General features: G+C 47.2%; 1 protein-coding gene across 1 annotated transcript; it reads left to right on the plus strand.

Moving 5' to 3' along the window:
- Nucleotides 1-1,223: 1,223 nt before the first annotated feature.
- Nucleotides 1,224-13,979, plus strand: rab11fip5a (RAB11 family interacting protein 5a (class I); the record flags this gene model as incomplete). The annotated part of the gene is made up of 7 exons (XM_084438970.1): nt 1,224-1,600; nt 7,158-7,663; nt 7,874-8,450; nt 9,770-10,285; nt 11,426-12,460; nt 13,327-13,474; nt 13,722-13,979. 7 exons carry the CDS (start codon nt 1,224-1,226, stop codon nt 13,977-13,979), a joined length of 3,417 nt encoding a protein of 1,138 aa, XP_084295096.1.
- Nucleotides 13,980-14,877: the final 898 nt, after the last annotated feature.

Consider the following 14,877-nt stretch of genomic DNA (forward strand, 5'->3'; position numbering starts at 1 on the left):
CTGGTTAGTTAAGTTACCACACTTCATATTTACCTTAAAATTAGCTGTCTATTCTTTGTACATATCCTCTGACATCAACCTAATTCTTATGCTGTAGCTGTGCTTTTCCTGAGCTCTGCAATATGGTGCATTGATCTGATGACCAGTGAAAAAAAACACTCAAGGTTGTGAATTCTGTAGTAAAGTCGCCTCCCTCCAATGCATTCCACCCTAGTAAGCATACCAATATACAACACCATCAGCAATATTAATTAGTGCTCCACCTCCCATCCCCCACCAGGGACGACCTCAGGCTTCTGCGGTCTCGTCTGCTGCAGCTAGTGACTGCTGCCACTCTGCATTACTGGACCTGGTTTCCTGCTAGGCACCACAACGCTGCATGCTGTAAGATACATGTAGGCCTACAACAGCAAGCAAGTTGATGAGCAACTACAGGGCTGGTTTAATGTATAAGGTGCCATCTATAGGGGATAGTCTATATAGTTCTTTTATATCTTGTCTTATGTGATGAGGTCTCAAGTGAGCATATCGTTCATTGTGATACCTGTATCTTAGGCCTACATATTACATAAACATCTTTGAATAGGGGTTGGCACTCTCCAGTTCAAATGTTATTGCAAAGTCTATATAAACAAAATATATTCCCACCGGGCTTGTGACACTCTCTTATAGGTGCATAGGTTAATATACCGCCTAGGCCTATGCTATTGTAAAGCAATCATCGTGTGTGCATCAGTGAAACTGCAATGTTAGATAATTATCTCGACACATTCATGCGAAACAAATATACATTTAGATGTGCTCTCTATAAAGTGCCCTCAAAAGTAGGCTGATGTGAGCAAATTATCTCAATTTAACCATATGCACGGCGGTGGGCCACTTACTTCCTCGTCCTGCAGAGAGGATAAAGGCGTGACGTCGACAAAATGCTTCTAGCTCTTCAATTCTGCAGAGGGGCGCCTGGCCGAAAGCAGAGTCGCACCATCGGGAACAACAAGCAAACGTATACCGCAGCAGGCTGCGAAACGCGGTACCGGCGACAGCACTCAAAATACAGAACGATATCGACAGCTTTAGATGGAGGAGAAAAATAATGTGCTACTGTCAACCCAGGGGATAGTGTGACTCCACATCTTTGGCGGTGATCAGGAAGAAACGGTGGCGGGCACCATCTGCACGTTACGCTTTGAGCCCCCGTTTCTCGCTATTGTTTGTATTTGGACATGTCCTCCCTAAATGTAGACGAAGACCAGAGATGGGTTCCTACACATGTCCAGGTGACAGTTGTGCGGGGCAGAGGCTTGCGAGCCAAGGGCAAACACGGGACCAGCGACGTCTACACCATTATTCAGGTGGGGAAGGAGAAATACTCGACATGTGTGGTGGAAAAGACCACCTCTCCCGAATGGAAAGAGGAATGTTCTTTCGAGTTGTTACCGGGGGTGTTGGAGGAGGATGGGGAACGGAGCGCCTACCCCCCGGGGAGCAGCGATTTGATCCTCACGGTGATGCACCGGGCGCTTATCGGTGATGTGTTTCTCGGACAAGCAGTGATCCCACTGGATAAGGCCTTTCAGGACAATATATGCATGAAAAACGAGTAGGTTTTATTCCATGGTTCAGCCCACGTTTCTTGTATTTCAGCACGACTAGCCTACTGATGAATGAGCACTGACCCTTACCTGTATCTTTAATGAGCTTTTTGTTTTCCAAATGAAAGATTCAACAGATCATAACTGTACCTTCACACCAGTCACTGTAGCCTGTAAGCTTTTTAGTGGGTTAGACCATTTTCTTTCAGGTATAAACACAGCTGTCACATCATGCTGCAATCAGGTCAGGCCTCTGCAGACACGCCCTCTACAGGTAGAAAAAACTAGTCAGACACTGAAGAGGATAGTGTAGACGGCGTGAGAGCCCCCTTTCCCACTTGAATTGTGAAACCGACTGAATAGGCTACTGTGGATTTATTGCCCCGAGACATGCAGAAAGGGGAATGTCATGCTATTTCTCAACGGTCTTTATTTTGTTCCCAGCAGTAGTAGGACAGAGGATTAGCGTCTCCAAATTCCCAGATTATCAGATAAGTGTCAAGGTCTTACAGCTCTATTTGATTTTAGCATAACATGTTTTTGGAAAACCCACATTTTTATGAATATAAGAAGACCAGTAGTAGGTTATAATGCACTCACTAGAAGTCTCATGTTTAGGCCCTACATCAACTGTTAATGTGGATGAGCCTGTACATTCCCTTAGTACCTGCCATGTCAATTTGTCAACACCCTCACTGACCATCTTGATGTTGTGAAAAAAGTGGCCTAACAAGCCGTTTTGTTCACCAGCCCTCACTGTAGATTATATCCTCATCGAAGACTGAAACATGTGATGTAGGAACAGTAGCTGACATGAGAACATTTCCCTCCTGACCATGTGGCTGGTCACTTGAAGGTTAGAGGCAGTTCTGTGTCAGCATGTTAGTTACCCAGAAGCATTTAGAATCTGCATGTGGTATTCAGGGAATGAGGGATGGTCACCTCTCCCAAACCGATGGTCACCTCTCTGCTATGATAGAGATGAATACCTGTTGTAACAATGACAATCAATACAAATAATGTCCAGTATTCTGTTTATTAGATTGATGTTCAGCTCAAGATATTCCCCAGTTTCCATGATTCTCACAAGGCTGATGGTGAGAGTAGTTGTAGTCCTATTCATGTCCGGGTCTTGTAGTGCCTGTCACATGTAAGTGACCACGATGCTTTCCCACTGATTTATGTTCAATGTTACAGAGGATGATGACAGAGGCATTCCTGGGTCTTATGCCCTGCCAAAGGGCCTGTCACTTTCCCCCTTTCTAGTATTTATTAAGCCTTCCACTGGAGACGAGGCTTCCATATTGCTTTAGTTCAGGGGCTCTCGTATATTTGAAGTCCAGAAATATGGCAGCATTTTTACACCCCCTTGATTTAGTTTCTCTTCCTCTGTTGTGTGTTGGACTCACCGTAGCCTCGGCTGAGTGCTACTCATGCTTTATGGCCTCAACAGTATAACTAAGAACTGTGCTAACATACAGTACCACCATGGTCTGCTGAGCACAGAGATGCTTTGAGCACAGACTCAGGTTGAAATGAGATAAGGCCAGATATATGTATTCCTGGCACAGTGTATAGGATAGTAGAGTATATTCTCTATGGATGACATTTCATTTTGCTTAGTGCATCAGTCAGCAGTTTAGGGCGGTGATTCCCCCTGCAGCGCGTCAAAGATTGAGAGGGAGTATGCTCTAGATATGCCTGCAAGCATAGTGCAGATTCTGTGAGAAGTGGGCATTGGACTCTCTTTAGCGGCTGTCAGGGGGAAATCAGTGTCACAATCACAAATCACAGTGTGTCGCAACTCTACAATGAGGACACGAAGAGATGAGTCCTCTGTATGTAGCTTCAGTGTTTTTTCATCCTCTTTATAAATCCACCCTTCTCTCGGTCCCTATCTCTTATCTGCCCCTCTCTTTATCCGTCTGCCTGTCTCTCTGCCTGGTCACTGCTGGCTGCTGCTCCATGTTCCAGTTACACAGAGAGTCTTTAGCACCAGGCTAATGTGCTGATTGAGGGAGAATGGAAGTGTGTGAGTGTGAGTGAGAGATGTAGATCCAGAACAATCTCTCTGACGCACGCAGAAAGAGGCCCGGGACTGCTAGTAGACAAGTCAGCTGTGGCTGATCACAGGTGCAGAACTGAAGAGTGGCTTGGTGAAGGTCTAATCTGCTGGCGTATTCATAGAGTTGTAGGTGTGTATGTGAGGCCTTTGGGTGGGTTTTAGCCTGCATGCATCCATGTGTATTAAGCAAGGTTGGTATTGAAGGAGCGTCTGACTAGATCATTCTTAATGCATCAATCCAGTGATGGGGTTGGAAGTCGACGCTGGAAATTGTGCCTTATTTTGATATCTACTACTCAACCTTTGGGATGCGGCATGTAGAATTTAAAGGAGGCTGATCCGGAGCTACCCAACAACAACAACAACATTGTTTGGAATAGTGCTGATCGTGTTACATAACTATAACCATTCAGAGTGCTTAGTGAACTAGCCTTAGAAATCTAGAGTCGTCTTAAATTTCAGCTCATAGTCAACACATACATTCTCTCTGGTCAGATACTCTTTCACCCTGCCTAGAAATGCAGCAAAGGATGTTGGCATTGCATTAGATTAAGGGAATCAAACACTCATCTGTATTTGTAGTGGATATGTCTTTCAGTTAATGCTATATATTCAAAGTGCCTACCTGTTAGCTACATAGCTGTTAAACCTATATGACTTTAATTGCAATTCAGTATGCTCTACAAGGCATGTCCACACAATACCACGCTATGTAACTTTCTGTCTGAGGGAGGGGACTCGATCACATCCAGATGTGGAATGTGTTCTCCCTTCTAGCCTGCTCTCTGGCTCTTCTCAGTTCTTGCTGATGGGGCTGTTTTGGAAGAGAGGCCTCACACACACATTTTTCGTGCAGAGCTCTTATTCCTGAAGGAATATGTGTGCGTCTGCCGAACTGTGTTTTCAGGTATACACTGAGGAGAAACTGAGTAGATGGAAGAAGTGAGGTGATAACCTGATGGTTGCTTTACCAACAGTAAATACTCTTAAGACTTGTAGAGGGCCTCTGATATCAGCATAGCCTGGCAACCTGGTTAACTTAAAGAGCAAGCCCAGGAACTGATTCCTTTCCTCTCCGCACAGATCATTGAGAGGATGGGGAGATGGTATCGGAGCGGGACCGGGTGGAGTGTTTTGGTTTCCTGTTTTCAGGAGATGGTGGGGCAGATGGCTCTGGAATGGGGAGTGTTCACAGAAGCTCAGCACATACAGTACTTCATAGCTCTCAAGGCCAGCTATAGCATATCTGCCCTTTTATGTAAAGCACTATGTGCTACATTGATTTGTATGAATGGTGCTATATAAATAAAATGACATTAACATTGCCCAATCGTACTGCAGACCTGTACTGTCTTGCTCAACAGTACTGTGTGTGTGGTCGCATATTAATCAAAAGTATGTGCGCATGACTCAATTGCAGTTCTGTATTTGTTACTGTTATCAGGGCTCTTACCATTCGTTTATTCTTCATGCGTCACAAGTTCCTATGCAGCTGCAAGACCACAAATAGTCTGTTAACCTTTTTTATTTGCTCAGAATTCAACAAACAAAGCCGGCAACTGTGTGATGGGAACAGCGCTTAAAAGAACCTTAGTTTACATAAATGAGGATCTTCTCCTCAGATGAAATGTTTGTGTGATTTTCACTAAATCTCATCACACCCAGCTGGAGCTTGAGAGATGCAGTTAGCCTAATGAAGCCTGGGTCAGGGACCCAAATGGAGGATAATAAATTATTATATCCTTCGTAGTTTGTAATGGAGTGACTCACAGTATGAGGTTAGGCTTCACAAACTACCTCACGCCTCTCTGGTTTTGTATAACGTTTCGGAATGTGAACCCCACCTCGCCTTCAGGATGTTTTCTACCATGATACTATTGTTGGACCAAAATACTATTGTTGGGGGATCAGTGTGAAACTTGAGTCCACACCTAACAGGATTTTTTGTTGTCTGATTGTAAATAGAGCTTAACTATGTTCAGCAACAGTGAAATCATAGTTTGTGTTGGTGACGATGCCACTGTACACTAAGAATACTGGTTCATCCAGTGAATTTTTTTGTGTATCTGGATTAGATGTACATTGTTGGTGACGAGTGAAAGGATTATCATTCTTGTGTACTCCCAACCTATATTTGTGTGCGTACTCCTCAAGTTGACAGAGTCTCAACTAATAGTTTTGTCTGAAATCTGTGTGTGTGTGTGTGTGTGTGTGTGTGTGTGTGTGTGTGTGTGTGTGTGTGTGTGTGTGTGTGTGTGTGTGTGTTCAGGGATGAGCTTGAGGACAGGCAGGGTGATTATGTAATATCCATATTCACCCTAACCCTGTACCTCTGTCTGCATAGCTTGTTTTTATCCATATCTTCCTTACAGTGGTCCGACTGTATTTGTATGGTCATAGAACAGTGGAGATTTTGAGCTGGGACTCGGCGGTAGTATACTATTGCTGAATGACATGAGTTGAAGTACTGGTCTCTGATTGGACTGATTGGCTTAGGGTTTGTAGTCATAGTTCAAATGCCAGCACATTTTCTTTACTTTTCTTATTTTTTTTAATTATCTCACCTCATCTTCTTTCAGTTTAATCTTCATATCTGTTTATATTCTGTTCAGTTGTACAGTTGTATGACCTTCCATGGCATTCCTATATTGTTTTTAAATGACCTTTTTAAGAACTGTCTGTGACATGAAAATCACTATAAATACATAAATACAATAATGACTTCAGGAAATGGGGGAGGTGTAGGCAGCCAGGTTATGATTAATGATTCTAACAGTTGGCTGCTATACTGTAATAACTTTTCCTCTCCATGCTGCTAACTTTCCACTGGCACAGTGATGTGTCAGATGATGAATAGGTCTGGTTTGGGCTAGGGGAATTCTCCCCCGCCTACCAGTCATTTCAGACCAGGTGATAGGTTCCCATGAGTCACAGCTCCGAGCTCTGTCTATCTGTTGTGATATTTTAAGGCAGCATTTCTAGAACACCTCATGTCTGCTAGTACTGTAAAGGCATGTGCTGTTATGGCACGGCCGTTGTTTTCCAGGACATGGAATTCAGACCACTCATTGTTGGTAAGATGAGAGCAGTTTCACCCCATTGTTGTGCTGCCAAAACAAATGGCCCCCAAGGTATATGGTGGCCTTGGGCTGTCTGTTGTTAGTAGGGCGCAGACTGACCCCCACACCACCCCTGACATAAGGACAGATTAACCTAATTCAAAGACACAATGGGGTCATTCATGGTGTTCCACAATCCCACTTGCGTATATCTATTGGTACAGGGACTCACTAATTAATCACTCCATGAAGATTATATAGTACCTCATATTCTTGCTGTTTTCAAACTGTCAATTTAGATTAAACTGATAAGTTATCATATTCACCTATTGAAAGGAATGAAGTAGCGTATGAATATGTGCTCATTTTTGTCAAAAAATGGTCTTAACAGCTCTGTCTACTAATCTGTCTGGTGCGAATGTGTCTCTCTGTCTGTTGCAGGTGGTTCAAACTCAACTCCAAGACCGGGAAAAAGGAGAAGGAGAGAGGGGAGGTCCAGGTCACGGTCCAGTTCACCCGCAACAACCTGACGGCCAGCATGTACGACCTGGCCATGAAGGACAAGCACCGCTCCACTTTCGGCAAGCTGAAAGACCGCATGAAGGGGAAGAAGAGGAGCGGTGACGAGGACTCGTTCTCCGCCATCGGGCCGAGCGGTCAGCTGTCCCACGTGCGCAATCGGCTGCCCAGCGACGGCGGCGGAGAGGAAGACTACGAGGACGACGAGGGCGGGGAGGGCCGACGCAGCAAGATGCGGAGCTTCTTCCTGAGGGGGAAGCTGCGGAAGTCGTCGGACACGCGCTCCAGCACGTCGCTGGGGTCGGAGAGCAGTGAGTCGTCGTCGCGCGGCGGCAGCCTCAGTCCCACCGCCGGGATCAGCGTGGTGGTCTCAGACCTGTCCAACTCGCCCAGCAACAGCAGCAACCTGACCGCAGAAAACAGTCCTGGTGAGGAGGACTAGTAATACTGACATTACACCCAGACTCCGTCACAACAGATGATAAGTCAGAGAGCTTGAGCCAATGGAATATTTGTTTCATCAGCTGTATGTCTTGTATAAACCAATCCTTCTCACTTGAAGTTGCATAATATAACACCTCTCTCTCTCTTTCTTTCTCGCTGTCCATCATCCGTCGCCTTTCTCATCCCATTCACAGACCACACGGCCGACACCTCGCCCAAGTTGTCGCCCCTCAAGTGTGAATTCATTGATGAGGCTGGTGAGATTACCTTAGCAGTGCCTCAGCCGTCTGTGTACGTTAATGGAAACCACGTGTACAGCGCCGAGCCCCGCACAGGAAAACCTGCAGGTTCACTAGGGCCACTGCAGAAGTCCTTGCCTCTGTCCACGTCCCTGCAGAACCTCAGTCTGCTGCGGGCCGAGGTGCTCCCCAAAGGCCCCGCCGGAGACGGCCGACGCTGGTCCTTCGACAAGGCCGGCGAGGAGGAGAAGGCGGCCATAGCCGCCACGCTGGAGAAGGCTGGCTCTGTGCTGGGAGAGGAGGAGGAGGAGAAGGAGAGGCGGTGGGCGCAGACGGCTGTGTCCGCGGTCTCAGCCGCGGAGTCAGACAGCCAGGGGAAGAAGCAGAGGAGGAACCTGTTCTCTCACGGGAGGGCGGAGTCTGCGGGGAAAGGACAGAGTCGGTGCAAGGATGAGTCTGAACAAGCCCCTCTCCCCGCGGAGGAGAGAAACAAAGGATGGTTCGGATCAAAGGACTCGCACAGCAAACCCAGGTGAGACCGTGCAGCCATAACCGACTATACACACATCAGTCCAGAATGTAGGGGAACCCTTACTGACAACTTGTTTGTTTCATTACAGGCCAGGTAATGAATCATTACTTAATGTTAAAATGGGCATGAACCAGGGCTAAGGGCTGGAGTTTTCCTTTGTCCACCTTCTGAAAATAATAGGCTGAATTAATAAGCAGAATTAGACTGTCCTTCGGGCTTCATCAAAAGCTCTATATTTAGAACATAGTGACGTTATTATTTAGATATTCCCACATCATTCACTTCTCGCATGAGTGTCTTAACAGCCTGTGACCCATACACGTAGGACATGTATGTGCCAAAAGAATGGCATTTGTGTTTGATGTCGGTTTGTAGCTAGGCCTCCACCAGCATGTAAGAAGAAGGTTCTTTGTATACCATCTGTAACACTTCCTCCCTCAGCTTCAGCTCTCAGGCTCTGGTTACAGCAGGTATCTGCAATGCAGATAGGGGTGGGGTCCTGCTCCTCTGGAAATTAACTCAGTAAGCTTAAACCACACTAGACTCAATTATGTGTTTCAGTATGATGAAGGACATCGGGATGTGGAAGATTTTACCTTCTTTTTTTTTTATACAGCTGCTGTATGGTCCACCACATTTTCTGATGTGCAATGAGGTCGATTGTGTGTGTGTGCACGTGTGTGTGTGTGTGCGTGCGTGTGTGTGTGCATGCGTATGTGTATGCATGTGAGAGAGAGATTTGGAAGATCGTGGTGCACATTGGTTCACTGAACACAGGAAATAACTCTGTCACACCTTCTGTGACTACTCACACACTGGTGACTCACTGACTTTATTTGGCTCATTCACTTCCCTTGTTCAACTTAGGCCCCTCACTGATGGGAGTACCTTTCGCTTTGCATCTCTCAGTGCTCTATATTAAATCCATGCCTGCTAGGTCTACAACTATTTGTTTGCATACTCCACATTCCCTCATCCTCTTAGTACTAGGGAATGATGCCAATTTGGCACAGGTAATGCTACACAATCACTATGTGGTTTCATCATACCTCTTACTAAATATTACCGTCCGTCTATCTTCCTAAACATGGAAATGTCAGATGGCTTTAAAAATAAAATTTAATACGATTTTTTTTTAATAAGAAAAAAGGATACAGACGGGATTTGTAAGCAAATATTATACTTGGCAAGGTGAGAGCTAATTGGGTTATTTTGTATTTTGTCTTGGTGGTCATAAATTGAATCCTCTAGCCAAAGTATTGGTTACTTATGAGAACAAACTAACTAATCAAGAGGACTGTGTGCCTTTCCTTTTACAGCCTGGTGGTGTCACCTAAACTAGAGCCCAGCTCAGACTGTCCCCTCACCCCTCACTCCCCTGACCACTCCTGGAGTCCCCCTGCTCCCTCGCTTGACGCTGCCTCATGGGGTTCCCTGTTGCATCACACTAACCCCTTCTGCCACTCACAGAGCACCCCACCTCCCATGTCCCCCTCCAACCCTTTCCTCTCTCTCCTCCAGTGTAACCCTTTCTACGAGGACATCTTAGCTGACAAGACTCTAAAACCTGCACTGCCTCCTCTGTCTTATCTCTCCAGCTCTGATCCCCAGCCCCCTATAGCAACCCCCTCTTCTAGGCCCAGTAACCCTAACCCCATCCTGTCCAAACACCGCCCAGCCACCGAAGACGGTATTAACACTCACCTGAAGGAAGAGGCCACAATCAGAGCTAGGCGACGACCCCTCCCACCGATCCCGTCGGCAGAGAAGAATCCAGCTGTCAAGAGACCGTCCAACCCCTTTACGTCTTGCAGCGCTGTTGAAAAGGACGTTGGGTGGGATAGCTCCTTTGATGCTTTTGCAGCTGGCAGGATGAAATCTACAGAGGAACCAACCATAGTATGCAGACCACAGCCAATAGAGGGGCAGCACACAACAAATGACCCTCTACTGGAAGACAAAGGAGCAGGGTCCTTGACTATGAAGACTAATCAAAACATGACTGTGAATTATGCACTACATTCCCCTACCTTAGATGCCACTTTAAGGGCTAACACATTATCTTCTTTATCAGAGGGAAATGAAAGCAATACAGAAAATCTTGCTAGACTTGCACCAATCAGCTACACTCTTCCAGCCCACGAAAGCACTGAGGCTGATGTTGAAAGGTCAACTACCACTAATCCTGCTGCTAACTCATTTGAGCTGGTTTCTGGGCGTGAAACAAAGCCACTTAACCTCTCTATTAACACTACTGAGGTGACCACTAACGCACATGGATGCCTCAACTCTCACCACTCACACAGCTTCCCAAATCCATGTCAGAGCCTGGAGCTCCACCATGCAAACACCCCTGCCAGCCCTGGTCCTGTGGTGGTGGGAAGGCTACTGAAGAGGGAGGAGGTCCACTCCAGCGTGTCTCCTTATTCAACATCTGAGATGTTACCAGCTACCTCATCTGAAGAAGCTGAGGGACAGGAATTGGACACTCCTGCTCTTGGCCACCCTGGCATTTCATCACATTCATCTGGATTAGAAACATTAAGGGAATCTGAAGATAAGCCGGTTATGAAGCCATATCATTTTTCTTTGGGTTTAGGTTTGATGGCGCAGGCCCAGGATGATCGCAATGAGGAACTACAGGAACAATTACCATCAGCAGTACAGAAGGTGATCCTCCCCTGCTTGCAAGTGGAGATATCATCTGAGGACACACTTGTTCAGTCACCAAATCTACCTCCCCTGTACTCTATGCTCTCAGCTTCCTCACAGCCAGATTGCAATAACATATCTCTAGATGTATACAGGGGGGAGAACTATAACTTAATTAAGGACTCAATTAATGGTTGTCCAGAGGAGGTAAAGACTTCCATCTCAATTGTAACTGATGATGTAGAGGCAAAAGCTATTCCAATTTCGGAAGATGAGCCTTTCATGAAAGCCCCATCATTTTACATCATGACCTCTTCCCCCAGTGACAGGCAAACCTTGTGGGAGTCAACTCCCAGCAGCACATTTGGGACACAGGACTTTACCAACGGTCCTCCCAAACCGGAAAGACTCCTTAGCGACTTGCTGAACACTGGCCACGCTACAACCAGTCTCAGCCAAGTCTTTGATGAGATGCTGTTGCATACCAAGGTGTCTGACAGAAGCCCCAGCTCCATCTTCCTAAGTCTGTACGAGAGCGCTGACTCCCAGCAGTACCAGTCCTGCAGGTCCTACCAGTCCTCCAAGTGCTCCAGCATCTCAGAGGAGGTTCTCCCCAGGCCTAGGGCAGAGACATTAGCCTCTGCCAACTCCACAGTTTGTGAGGATGAGATGTTTGATGAGCTGGGGGAACCTCAAGTTGCCACCGGCTCCAAGGGCACAGTTCCCTTGGACCTAGAGGAGGAGTCTGAGGGAAGCAGGACGTTGGATAAAGGAGTGATCCAGAAGGAGACATTAGATGTATTCCATCTAGAAAGGATGCGCGAGGATGAGGAGAAACCTGTAACTCCCCAATCAAGTCTATTGATCGGGGACTGTTTCTCAAACTTGGAAACACTCTCCAGTGCACTTATAGACTTGTGTATAAGCCCTGAGTCGGGTGATGGGAAGGTCAGTGAAGGAGAGGGGGAGAACCAGGCTCTCTGCTCAAATCACCAATGTTCAGACGCTCCTCTGCCACAGTTTGCTGTGCGTCAACGCTCTCTCTCTGAGGGCACGCTCACGACTAGCTTTGAGGACCTAACAGCATCTTTTGGGAGTGACCCTGGCATTAATGTGGAGTCCTCCTCTATTCAGCAATCCGCTGACCCTCCTCCTTTGACCTCCTCCACTCCCTCTCTAACTGCTGAAAGTAGCACCCCCCTAGCTCCTTCCTCCCTCTCCATCTCCCTGATTGCTGCGGTGAGGTCATCGCCAAGCATGGCCCCAGCCACTGCCTCTCTCTTCACTGCAAAGCCAGTGATTGGTGCACCGCATGCTGTTCTGCCCCAGGAGACACAGCAGGCAGCCAATCAGAACAGGTGAGGTCACACATGCTCGGCTGGAAGGGGAAGTGGGACGTGGTGTCCACAAATCCTAGTAGCGGATATCAATTTAGCTTCCATCTAATGCCACTCTCTTTCTCAATAATGCATATTCCAATTAGCAGCATATGAGGTTACACTATCCATACAGGTTAGTGGACACCACCTGAAGTATGACATGGATGGATGCTTTTTTTCCAGCTTCAGAAATCTGTGTTCTGTTCTGTCTCTCAGCCTCTTCCTGCTGCTTCCCCTGCCTCTTCTCTCCTGTGCTGCTGCCTCCCATGGGGGTTCTCCTTTGTGGTGTGACCATCTCTCCTCTTCTATTTCTCCACGGACACACACACACACACACACACACGATAATTGCCAAACTCCGCTGCAGGTGTCACTGTGTGTGTCCTGCCTCTGTGGCTAGAGGGGAAACAGAGACTCAGCTCAATTAGCAGTTAATTATTTTCCCCTGTTTCCTACCACAACCCCCCCCCCCCCCCCACCCACACCCCTCCACCAGACCCCAGCTTCCCTCCCCACAGGGCAAGGTACTGTTCTCACACAGTCACAGGCCTGTCAACATGTCGACAAGGGAGGGTGTGTGTGTGTGTGTGTGTTGGGGGGAGGGGGGGTGTTGACTTGACCGGGCTCCGCCTTGGTGATAACATTTACCTTCGTTTCCACTTCTCACTTTAAGGTATTGGATGTATTTACTTGCTTCTCCGTCATTGATTGCATGCAATTGTGTTTAAAGACTTACCTCATTTTTGAGATGGTTCAATCAAAAGAAAAAAAAAGGGTCTGAAAATAATTGGGTTCACTGAGGTGTTTCCTTATCAGTGTTACCTCTTGTCGGATCCCCCCTTCAGTCCCCACCCGGTGAAGCCCCTGACTGCCGGCATCCCACCGGAGGAGAAGGGGCGGTCAGTATTGGCCAGCGGCCTGGAGAAGCTCAAGTCCACCATTCACCCCGGGAGGAGCAGCCAGCTCAGTGAGCCGGAACCCGGGAGGAGAAAGGTACATTTTATCAAGAGAGCGTAGCACCAGCAACCTGATACTGTTCTCAGGTCAACTTACTCTTATTCCGCCTTGTTTACTCACTGGTTTCCCCTATTTGGTTGTTCTCTTGTTAACCCGCTCTCTCTCTCTCCCCCTCGCTCCCCCCCCCTTCTCTCTTGCTCTGTCTGTATCTATGTCTGTCTGTCTGTCTCTCCGTCCGTCTACCTATCGATCTATTTCCATCTCTGTGCGTATCTCTCTGCAGTCTCTAACCGAAGGGGCGGGGTCCTATTACCACCTGACCCACAACGAACTGGTTTCCCTGCTGCTGCAGCGGGAGGCGGAGCTTGAGAGGCAGAAGGCGGAGTTTGCGCGGCAGGGAACCCTGCTGGTGAAGCGGGAGGCGGAGCTGAAGAAGCTGAAGCCGCAGGTCAGGGACCTGGAGGACTACATAGACACGCTCCTGGTGCGCATCATGGAACAGACGCCCACCCTTTTGCAAGTGCGCGCCAAGCTCAAGTGACAAAGGGTAATGACGGGGCTGGGGGCGCGGCTCTGCACCCATCAACTCTGACCCCGCCCCCCGCCCTCCCCTCACAACAGCTGTCTAGTCTTTTCACTGCTATGCTGTCCTTTTTGATATAGAGAATACAGCACTGAGAAACATCTAGGTGGTGTTTTTGAGTTGGCATGCTTTACTGTATTGAAACACATCCTCGTTGAAGGGTTTGGTTCGAGCGGTCGCGGGTGTTGGAAAGTGGGTCCTCAGGTTGTTTCAGGTCAAGCCAGTTGGTATTCAGCTAATCAGCAGGTTGGAAAAACCTGAATCCCTTTTGGGATACTGATTATAGAAACATGACTTAATCTTAATTGCTTCACAAAAAACGTTCTTTGATGAACAGCAAGTGCATCGACAGTTCAGAAGCTACAAACCAAATGAGTTATGAATAAGTCACTTGCGTGTCACCTGTAATGGAGTGGGAAGTATAGTAGGTTCAGAAGAGTCTGAAAGTGTACTTAGCCAGCAAGTGAACAGTTTGATTGTAGATGCACGAAGGGTTCGCAGTATATTTTGCTTGTTTCCTTTACTTTGATGGGCATGTCTTGAAATAACACTTAATGCTCTCAGCCACGTAAGCTAACTGTTTCTGGAGGGGTTGAGTTAGTGTGGACACGTGCAAGATGTGTAGTTGTCATGCCAAGATGGCGTCCTATCGTCTCTGATCACTTGGGTGTTGTTGAGGGGGATCAGCCATTGTAGCTTCTCTTAACCCATGCTTCCATCCCCCTCTGTGCATTATTGAACTGATCCACAGCGAAGGAAATGCCTATAGAACCACAGTGGTACTTGATTCCCCCGTTACTTGACTCCCCTCAGTGTTCGTTTTGTCATCCACCCCTTTTCCTTGTGCTTCAGCTAA

This window comes from Borostomias antarcticus (assembly GCF_949987555.1).
Source record: "Borostomias antarcticus genome assembly, chromosome: 5".
In the NCBI taxonomy this organism is placed as follows: Eukaryota; Metazoa; Chordata; class Actinopteri; order Stomiiformes; family Stomiidae; genus Borostomias; species Borostomias antarcticus.